Source organism: Sinohyriopsis cumingii, chromosome 5, assembly GCF_028554795.1.
Source record: "Sinohyriopsis cumingii isolate HCF-2022 chromosome 5, ASM2855479v2, whole genome shotgun sequence".
NCBI lineage: Eukaryota > Metazoa > Mollusca > Bivalvia > Unionida > Unionidae > Sinohyriopsis > Sinohyriopsis cumingii.
The window spans coordinates 149,047,755-149,059,911 of NC_142965.1; the positions used below are offsets into that span (position 1 = coordinate 149,047,755).

General features: G+C 33.9%; 1 protein-coding gene across 1 annotated transcript; it reads left to right on the forward strand.

Moving 5' to 3' along the window:
• Positions 1 to 498: 498 nt before the first annotated feature.
• On the forward strand, positions 499 to 10,477 carry LOC149800439 (uncharacterized). The gene is made up of 6 exons (XM_089957248.1): positions 499 to 635; positions 3,398 to 3,521; positions 5,692 to 5,837; positions 8,366 to 8,492; positions 8,979 to 9,103; positions 10,309 to 10,477. The coding sequence occupies exons 1-6, from the start codon at positions 602 to 604 to the stop codon at positions 10,392 to 10,394; spliced, it is 642 nt and encodes a 213-aa protein (XP_089813374.1). The 5' UTR covers positions 499 to 601; the 3' UTR covers positions 10,395 to 10,477.
• Positions 10,478 to 12,157: the final 1,680 nt, after the last annotated feature.

The window sequence follows — 12,157 nt, forward strand, 5'->3', positions numbered from 1 at the left end:
TGGTCTAGAAAAACCTGCATTACATCACTGAAGCCACATGACTCTTCTACGTTTGGTCTAGAAAAACCTGCATTACATCACAAAGACCACGGCACTCTTCGACGTTTGGTCTAATAAAAACTGCATTCCATCATATAGACCACAGGACTCTTCTACGTTTGGTCTAGAAAAACCTGCATTACATCACATAGACCACAGGGTTCTTCTAAGTTTGGACTAGGACCCCCATGCATCAACTCAAAACTATGATGGTCCGAACAAACTATCCTAATAAGATAAAAATGCTCTCCTGCGTTCTGTATATAACCCACATTTTTCTTTACAACTGACTTTATCTTTATCATTATATATACGCTTTGTCTATGTGTATGTATCAAGTGTAATAGTTCTACTTGATTGAAATTTTCATACTATTTCAAAGCTACAAAATTATTGATGCAAACTCTAAACATGTTCTAATATCTGTGCAATACACCAATGATAACTAGTGGTGATTTTTTGAAAAGGGTCAACTCGGCTGTTATAAAACCATGGTCTCAGTTTGCTTTTCCAGGTAGTCGTGCTTGACCTTCGAAAGAGACGTGAATTCACGCTTGGCGATATGGAAGTATTGAGCCTCATCGTATTTCTTATTGGTAATGCTATTTTGTCATCTTTAGAATATAGTTTAATGATAGTTAAGATTCCATTAATCATACTTTCCATGACATAATGCATTTTTTTGTGTTTATTCTTTGTTGTCTTATACTACATTGAGATAGGAGCATGCAAGGCGTTGTGGTAAGTTGTACGTTTATTTCATAAAATCTTTATTATTATTTAGTGAGTGTATTAAAAATGTTCTAACTTATATAATTTACAAATAGATGTTTAATAAATAGTAGATATGTTGTAAAAGTAGTGGAAGAACATATCTGAATTCCTAATGACCGCCATCACCATTGTTTTTGTTTGATATGTCAATTTTCTGCTTATTTGTTTTCTTATTTGACTATCGGTCGAATAGTTTGTCTTTATTTGGTCAATACACACAGATAAATATTATGTGTGTGTGTGTGTGTGTGTGTGTGTGTGTGTGTGAGAGAGAGAGAGAGAGAGAGAGAGAGAGATACAGATATACAGGAACAGAGAAGTTTATCCAAATTGTCATTCTGACAATAATCATAATCAGATATTAACTATGTACAGTTCATTGTGATATGAAAGCACCTTCCCTTTATCAGGCTTGTGATCCTTCACGATGTGGACATTGAGATACGACTAAAGATATAAGCCTTTTTCACGGTTTCTGTACGCATGCGTACATTTGCATGGACAATCACAACGAAGCTAGTGTGTGTAATAACTGACCAGAACACAAGGTTAATTCTTCATTTTCTCTGACAACTCTCTTCAGAGTAGAATATATTGCGAAATTTTCCTTCTGCAAGAATTTAACGTCCAACTCGGAATTCAATATTATATTTATTTAGCTTAAACGTCAGCGGCCATACTCCAACATTTTCCTTTTTACATCAGATTTGCATTACATGATTAAAAGTAGGTGCCTTCAAGCAATCGGGTGATATCTTCGTCTCATTTGCAATTTTGTTATTTGACATATAAGCGATACACACTAAACTAAGGATGCATACGCAAGCCAGTATCCACTACATATACGGAGTTCGTGGATATATATTTTTTAAAATAATTTTCGCATGATGATAAAAGAAGGAATATATGATAACAACGCAAATTAATTTCTTTCATTTTATTTTCAAACAAGTGTAAGTTTATAAATTTTTTTTTGTACCGTGTGTGTGTGGGTGTGTGTGTGTATGTGTGTGTGTGTGGGGGGGGGGCACAAATTCAACACAAAATTATTTCCTTTCTAGTTTGTACGGAATATATGATTGACGATATTGACCAGTGATGACAAACTTTCAATTTACGCGCGCACACACTAAGACAGCTAGAAAAAAACACAAAAAATTAATAAAATTAACTGATAAGAGCTTCATATTGCATCAACTAAATACTGACAAAATGCTCAACATTATTCTCTCTCTCTCATGTGTAATCGAGTGTGTATTGTATGCAGCAGTGTTACAACGTGAAGCCTAAAATTAAGTATATTTGTTATAATATCTCATGTACACTACCCTTAGCAAAATTTACACGTATTATGTAGAATATTATCTTTTAAGTATTATTGTTTTATAAATGATTATTGATAATTTGACCGGAAGACTTAAATTGAGAATGTCGTTGTGCAGATGCATATATTTTTAAGCATATAAAATGTATATAAATATTTTAATTAGAACAAGCATGATATGTCAGTTTGTGTTTTCTCTCATAAATATGTACGTTACGAAGTATGATTATTTTCTTTCAAAGAGAATCAAAATAGTTTGTTTAAATTTAGTTTTTTTTTAAAACTTATCTTACATATCGTCTACTTGTTTGTTGAAGAAAAAGAACGTACAAACTATTGTTAAGTTTGGCCGTATTGTCTTTCGAGTTGGGCCGAATTCTCTTTGGGACAAATTCACTATAATTTGGCGTAAATGATACTTTCCCATCCCTCTACTATTCGATCCCACAGATTAAATCCACTTTTGTTCTGGTAATAAATTGTGTTTCAGAAAAGGAAAGAACCATTTTCCCCATCATCACTCTTTTGGTTACATCCGTATGCAACACCGTGCACCATATTTGCTGTACAAAAACACGATCGTACGATATATCACATAGACATTTACTTGGTGAAATTAAATACTTGAATGGCTAGGTTTAATAGAAGGGATAAATGTACGTCATATTCGGTTCTGGTACGCGGAAACTACTTATTGTTTACGGAGAATGCCGAATAATTTTTTCATTTAAAAAAGCGGAGTTTTAAGTCTAATTAAACATTTGTATGGTGTGCATACACAACCAATGCGTTTTGTTTATAACTATAATAATATCACACGTTTGTACAATATAGATAGGTGGCCAGTGATCTTTAAGCCTTATGTTATGTCACCTACGTAATATAAAATTGTTGAAGACGACATTAGTAATTTTCCAGTAATCTGGCTTCGACACATTGCCATTTCTTCCTGGTCACTATGATTAACTTAATACAAGGTCAACGTGTTAGTAAGGAAAGTAGAAATCTCCAGAATAATACGAAAACTGGGGGCTATAAAGCAATATTCCCTATGACTTGCTATTAATAAAATCGATAAAAGTCTTTTAGAACGACTATACATGTCAAGCAATGATCTCTCCCTCCACCTACTCCATTTCTCTCTCTCTCTTGTTCACTATTTCGTTGTATGAATTGCTGCTTTATGTACAAATACTTGTTGCCCGATATCACTTTTCAAATTTAGACATGCTGTAAGATAAATGCATTTTTTTATATCAGGTCTTGCCTTGGCCACTAGTCAATGCGATCAGTCCAAGATAGAACAATGTCTAAACATGACGCATTTTACCTTCGAAAACATTCTTGTAGGTGACACACTTTACGACAGTTCCACAATTTGCAGGTAAGAAATGACAGTGTCTTCAAAGTATTAATAATGCCTACCATGTAATTGGAGATTAATTTCATATACATTTATTATGTCTGAATGAATATTGTTACGTGTTTAGGCTCGAATAAACAGTTATACAGAAATAGTGAAATTAACAAGCTTTTCAAAATTTAACAAATAATTTATTTTCCTCGAACAATTCTGTAAAAATGAAAAAAGGAGAAGAACTTACGGTTTCAAGAATCAAATCCAAAAATAATCTAAGAATAGTCAATGAATTGTTTTGCAAAAGTCCTAGTAATAAATGTTCTGATAATTTCAAATTCGAATCCCGATGAAAAATCCAAGATGGATGACGATGACGTATGCTGTTGTCAGTACTGTGCTTATCTACAGTTCCTTGTAGAAATACAAATAATGGCACTCCGGTGTAGGAATCCAAATTAAACTTGTAAGCAATGTCTTTCAAAAATTTACGTGTGAGCACTCCTCAAAATATTTCCAGAGAAAAAATAATTAATCCTTTTGAAATCCAACTGACTGAAGAAAATTGTAACTTAAAATATGGCTACAACAAAATAACTTGACATTAGTATAAAAGCCCCAAACTCAGATCTCTCTCTCTAAAACGAAGGTTATATTGTACAACAAGACACAGTTTCGAAATTCCCCCAAGTCAAGAAATCAGAAGGGGGAAGGGGTCACGTGATCATGTTTATATCACGTGCATAGAATAAGGCCTTGATTAGACCAATAATTTTCTGTAAGAAATAAAAACATAAAAATAGTTGTTTACATCTTAAACCCAAAGCCCCATCATGTTGAATATTTTCTGTGATCCACTTATGTAAAATGGAACTATTTGATTTCATCCCATCTACTGGATTAATATTGGAAATATTTTAAATCGTATACAATGTGATTTGCTTGTATTTTGATGTAATTATATCACTTCATTCAATGTATTGGATGAATATGTGACATATTTCATGCAATCATATGTTATCTCTTAAGCATTGTACGATACAAGTTCATGCACGTTATTTACTTAGGTGTAAAATAAATAGCTGACTTCTTCCCATGTTTCTTTATGTGAGATGAGTTTACATGACTGATGATTGTGATCGTCATTATACATATTACGATTCTTCAAAGCGATTCGTTTTCATTGGATGACTCAAAGCGATTCATTTTCATTGGATGGCACAAAGCGATTCATTTTCATTGGATGACACAAAGCGATTCATTTTCGTTGGATTAGTCAAAGCGATTCATTTTCGTTGGATGACACAAAGCCATGCTATTCCCTTACCTGATTCGATTGTGTCCCATGGATTTGACAAAATGGGATAACTCGACTTTTGGGAAAACCTGTGGATAAGAAGTCTATTATTACATTGTCAAACTACCCATCATCTTAAATTATGATATGATCCAATCACATTGATATATGAACGCGTGTTATAAATTTTGCCGAAACATAAATATTTGTTTAAATATCTACATACATTCTTCAGAAGAATGTTAGGAGATCTGTAAATTGCTGCTAATTATAAATTGGAAGATATCTGAAATAGATTGTGATATGTATGCTTTTGTCGTATTACAGGTAGACTCGTTAATGTGACGTAAAGGGTCCAAAACTCGTCTGCCACAGAACAAATTTTACCCTTGATGTATCAGCTGGTACATACACATGCACACTAATAATGTTTATACATTACACTATTGTGATGTCACTTACTTTACGTTATTGTCACAATGTATCAATAGTGCATCTTGGAGTTGAACATGATTTTTCACTGAAATGCGTTCATTTATTCAAAGAGTTATAGATCGTATGTGAAAACAGAAGTTTGACGTCATGACTGCTATGTTGAATGAAATTATAATTCTTCGCGTCAAAGATATTAGGTTTACAGGTCCCCGTATATTATGCACACTTTAATAATGGTCAATAATTTTATTACATGCGGATAATAAATTAAGAACTGTCTTTTATTTATTGATAGTTAATTAAGAATGTTCTTTTCGTTTATGGATAATAAGTTAGAAACAGTTGTATATAATGAATAATATATTAAGAATGGTCTCGACATTTATGGATACTAAATTAAGAATGGTCTTTATTTTCTAATGAATGTTTAATACTCTTACGATTATTTCGTTTAACTATTTTCAGGCCATCGACAATCACGGGCTTTAATTGCTTCAAGAACGAAGTTAACAATTGTCCTGAGGGTGTATCATTCATGGACAAGGAACATGTAGATTTGATGAACAAACTTACCGTTGAAAACTTACAAAAAAGCTGCTCCTTGCTCTTGAGTATGATAGCATACATTTTATTGATACAATCAGAATGTCGTTTTCTCCTAATTGTAACCTTTTCTTTTCAGCTCGAAAGCCTTGTTTCCGTGGCATCGACTTGCCATGTTATTATCTCTACAATACCAATGTAAGCAAAAACCCGATCAAAAAGATACAAAACATTTGATCTGTGTGTGTGTGTATGTGTATGTATGTGTGTGTGTTTGTGTGTTCAAACCCATAATGGACAGTACTGAAAACATGCTATGGGCATCTATCTTATGTGGAGGTATTTCAGTGAAATAACACGGTCCATGTATGTAAAATTAAACATTTTAATCAAATACATAAACAAAGTGACATTGAACATATTTAAATAATTCACTTTCTATTTAAAAATAGTAAAAAAATTATGAGAAATTCAGTGAGACGTCCTGTTACACAGACATATTTTATCATAGAATCAAGTGGATGATCGAACTCAGATTGCCGGCATATCAGCATAACCTGGTTGATTTCGGTCCTTTTCAAATCACTGTTGATGACAGTTCAGCGTTTTCCTATGTTTTTTCCTTCTTTTTCTTTCGCTCTCATGCCTTGTCTGAAAATCAGCCGTAAAATGGGTGCATAATGCAATCTTTTCCACTGTGCAGTACAGGTAAGGAGCTAATTTTCATTTAAATTATAATACACAACTTATATTTATGTCAGATTTTTCCTTCTGGTATCAAACACGATTCTCACTCCTTTTACGCCAGATTTATTCTTATCTTAGTTCAACGGAACTAAGCTAATATTGTCAGATCGCAACCTGATATGCACACAACCATTTTATCATAGAATCCATGTCTTTTTTCTTAGCCGCTAGTCGCGATCATAACTGGAACCATGAGATAACTAGACCTACTGGGTAAACTGTTATACCCCCTGTGGGCTGTTTATCACTAGCTGAAAGATGTTGATCGACATCGTGATCTCTTCATCAAAAGAACCAACCACTCAACTACACAACTGAATTAATAAACTTCACGTCTTAACCACAATTTTACTAATTTGCGATTCATTGACATACATTTCCTGACATATAAATATTAATGCCTGCATACAAGATACATATAATTTCAGACCGATAAATTAATTCTCACAATTCGTATCAGAATAATGTATTACATTTCTACGATACATTACTTCTATTACATACAAGCCACTAAATCTAAACACTAAATCATATCAATGAAACATAGCATGACATTTTTCCAATACACGAATCATATAAGATTCAAGACGAATGCACGATTAACATCTGAACTCAATGCAAATTAAAATATGAATGTAAAACGAATAAATGCAACACATAATTATAAAATGACGTCAAGGAATATATTATATGTGATTGAGACAATACCTTTGTTCTCTGTGAGATTCGTCCTTCCTATATCCGAATCTATCTCTGCTTCTGGGTCACTCAAATTTCATAACTCTACTGGGATATAAGCTTTGGTATCAATCTTTCGCCACGCTTTGTCTCTGTCTTTCTTCACGGCTTAGAAATAGGTCAAAACATTCTGCCTAGATCGTCATTTGATACAAAAAAGCATCCGCTCATCTATTATATCTGCACAACATTTTGTTGTTATATATCTTGTAATATGCCGCTAGAGATCCTAATGTGCAGAAGGCTGAAATGTGTCGTGGATTTTATTTTCCTTCACAAAGAGCTTGCTTAGCCCGAAAACTTTTAAAACCATTTTGAATTTGCGCCGTGTTCAATTTGTGTGCCATTATAAACAATCTTTGCTAATTATTTGCTTTCCTTTATGCTCTTTTCACGAAAATTTTATGTATATATAAATTATTTAATATATTAGAAGATCAGAAAAATAACCTTGCTTTTTTCCTTTGAGCATTTTTGAGTTATCCTCAGGTGAATATTTCTACCTGTATTGTATAAGGGTTAGGGTTATGGTTAGGTTACCTGTATTCTATTACACCTCACTGTTTTCTTACTTTACATTTTCGATATGTCGCCTTTTCGCCTTTCCATATCACTATTAAAAAAAACCTTTTATTCTCAAAGTATTACGCAACGAAAACAATTGTTAAATTCCTCGAATTCACTGTCATACATTTTTTAAGGAATCATATAGGACTTAACATTTACATGAGACAAAGCATTATATGTCCAACTCGGAAAGGTTACTGAAAGGATGGAACAAATAGCTATCAAAATTGTACGGCAAACAATTTGCACCCACAGTCAAATTAAAACTGTAACTAACTTTAATCGCAACCCATGAGCTATTTGACGCATTTAATTTTCAACAAAACCGGGTCCAACACAGTTCTGCTTAGCTTAAAAAAGTCAGGGAAAGGAATTGTATGTGTCATAATCGGGAACAAAGTTGCTTTTTCTCATTCTGTAGTACATAGTTTTATCATTGCTTGTTGGTTTAGCTTGTACATTTTTCATTGACATTTATGACATTAATACAGAACATTCAAATGTAAAGACGATAAATATACCAACTATTTTGTTCTACTTTTAGAGGTGGCAGATAGCTCCCTTACATGTTTTAGTCAAGCGATGTCTAGTTCTTCAAGTGCACAAGAATGCTTTTTTAGAGCTGGTGTAGCCATGATTGGTGTAAAAATGACTCCTCAACAGCAATGCAGGTACCTTAAGGTGTTCGCTTGGGTCATTATGCAATTTATTAAATTCATATATGAAACAAAATATTTAAATGGAGAAGTAACAATAAAAATTCTGACTGAATTGCAAAGATAATGACGCCATCTAAATATTAATATGTCTCATGATTGCTTTCTCTATCATTCATTTAGTTTAAGTATTTGGGCTTTATACCGCAGACCATTATGTAAATTTATTTATTGCTTCCTACAGTACGATCTTTCATACGTTCGGAATCAAATTGCATTGCTTGTCCTCCGGCCAATACATTTAATAGCCATTTTCAATCGACGTATATATATAATGGCTACCTTTTGTAAGTGTCGGTATTATTAAGTTTGGTTTTATCATAAAACAATATCATTGTTTGTTGGATACGGCGACTCAAAATTATTAACTCATATTTTCAAAGAACAAGATATGCCTAGCAGAAATTCAAGAGTTGCATTGAATATAATCACCTTTTTCAGAATCAATGATGCGAATTACAAGTGTGGAATAGAACCTGCTATAAAAGACTGCGGCCCGAACGTCGGAGCTGACATCAAATCCTGGCACGAAGCAATTAGAATTCTACTTGCATGCGACTACGCTGGCAAGTGTTTTCAACTACATTCATGAAAAGGCGAAATGCCCATGCTCGATAAGAACCACACTATCGTTTCCTACACATACTTACATTACTAAATTGACATGTATAAAATGTACTTCACATTTTTAACGATGAAGACCAATTTAAATTTATGGAAAGAGAAACTATAAAACAAAGTCATTTATTTATTTTGGCAAAACGTTATAATTTGACATATTGACTGATCATAATGAATTAAAAGAAAATTCCAAGGAGAAACAATTAGCCCGTCGCTTGAAAGTTTTCTGTATAATTATCTATTTAAAATATTCTCATTTGCATATTTATACCCTACTATGGATATAAACGTATGCATATATAGACATCCTACAATGTTTATCTAGGTGAGTGTCTGACATCTGCGTATTGGTTCGCTTATTTTTTCTTCTATTTCGCTTGCTCGAATTGTTGAAACTTGTCCGTAATCTTATATGTATATTCGGTCACTGGTTTTGGGTACGCCATGTGACAAGTTAGCAATATTGAATCTGCATGTGTAGTGAAATATATAATCTAGCAGACAGACATGGAAGCACGTGATCATTAGCGAAAATTGTATATTTGATATCGATATGTAAGAAATCTGATATTCACATTTGATTGCAATAAATATATAACCAAATTATGGCTCCGTAAATATTCATGAAGTACAATAGACCTTTACACTATTGATAAACTACCGGATTAAGTTCCTTGCAGGCTCTAGTCATTTCTTTGAAAAAACGATTGACATTGACAGACTGCCTCTCTGTTCACATAGTTTTCAGTAACATGGTTGTCGGATATATTGTGGTGTTAAGACCATAGATAAATGGGACTAATAGTGCAAAAGCGGAATTAATTTACTAATTTCTCCTTGATGTAAGTGGATGGATGGCTACTATTTCTTGAGAAACAGTTTCCTACTTTCCTTGCAGAGGTTATATAATCTAATAATAAAGAAATACCTTTATTTTTCTGTTACCAATCTTGTATATAAGAAAGAAGTAATATTTGTGTAACCAAGGCTCATTATTTATTTGCTCTCGTTCCTTTTTTATTCATGAAACTAAATTTATGCCATATATGCGAGGCTTCTTGGTTGTAGTCTAGGTTGACAGTTTAATCAAGCGTATAAAGTGAAAGTCTGCCGACTACATTTCTAGATCTCTTTGTCTTGTCTATTTCAGGAAATGGTTCGAGTAGTTGTAATACTGCTCCGACCCTTCTTCTGACGGTGATTGGCTTTGTTGTTTTGGCAACAGTTAACTCGTAACCGAATGGGTGAACTTAACAGCTTTATGCAGACTTTATACAGACGTGTGTCTTGGAACTTAGGTCAATGTTCAAGACTATCTATTAACATCGTTTATATTTTATGTTAAAACAGAAATAAATTTGGAAACATATTAGTGTCTTTGTAATATTAATTTGTATTTTTCAATCCCAACTCAATACATTTTCATTTAATAGGCATGTAAATGATCGGAGAAAACGTGCATTTGAAAGACGTGGTTCCGTGTGGATCACACTTTTAGGAACAAGGATCTAGAAAAGAAAATTGGATCTGATCTACATATGTAAACACTTCACATAATATAAACGTTTTAGTAGTTCTACAGAATGGAAAAATAACGAAATAAAAATAATATGCACTACGATTAGCCCGAACCGATTAAAAAAAACTAGTATATGAATGTAAATGTTACCAATCATTTTCTGTCAAAAATTGAATGACAGTTTTTATGAGGAGATAACTGTTGTTGAACATTGTTAACATATTTACCCTCCAGAGATATAACCAGCCTTAATGAACTGCCGTCAGGTCTTGATACAAAGATCGAGGATGGAGAAAAATTATCTCAAAATACAATAGGAAACAGTCCACTAGGCCACTCGGAGCCCCTCATTTGAGTTGAAGAAATATTGTCTTTGTCGGACCTTTCAGTCATTTGAAACAAAATGTTAGAAATATTTTTTCCAACCCGTATCTCATAAAAATTCAAATACTAATTTTATATACGTACAGTCCGCACAGAGCCCTCGCATTAGTACTAAAACTGCCTTTCTTAGAGTAGGTAACAACGATCTCTCTGCTTTGGCTCGTTAAAGCTGTACAGATCTCATCTGTCTTTAGTTGTCTACTGCATTTAACACAAAAGGCGAAGATATTAAAATTCCTCGTCTCCAGCATGGATTACGTATTCACAGTACAGAATTATTACGATTCAATTCCTTTGTCAGCAGGATACAAATTGTGTCCGTAAATAGAAAACATTGTAGCCCATCTCATCTATGTTTTGGTACTCCAAAAGGCTCATTTTCCGGTCTCTTACGATTCGGTCTCTCGCCAAATGGACGCTGGTTACACTCAGATACACATATCTAGCTGCAGAGCTGATGTTGAGGCTATCATCCATATCATCGAGGTGTTGAGGCTATCATCCACAGCATCGAGGTGTTGAGGCTATCATCCATAGCATCGAGGTGTTGAGGCTATCATGCATAGCATCGATGTGTTGAGGCTATTATATATAACATCGAGGTGTTGAGGCTATCATCCGTAGCATATAGGTGTTGAGGCTATCATCCATATCATCGAGGTGTTGAGGCTATCATCCATAGCATGGATGTGTTGAGGCTATCATCCATATCATCGAGGTGCTGAGGCTATCATCCATATCATCGAGGTATTGAGGCTATCATCTATATCATAGAGGTGTTGAGGCTATCATCCATAGCATAGAGGTGTTGAGGCTATCATTCATAGCATAGAGGTGTTGAGGCTATCATTCATAGCATAGAGGTGTTGAGGTTATCATTCGTATCATCGAGGTGTTGAGGCTATCATCCATAGCATCGAGGTGTTGAGGTCATCCGTATCATCGATGTGTTGAGGCTATCATCCATATCATCGAGGTGTTGAGGCTGTTGTCCATATCATCGAGGTGTTGAGGCTATCATCCATATCATCGAGGTGTTGAGGCTATTGTCCATATCATCGAGGTGTTGAGGCTTTCATCCATAGCATAGAGGTGT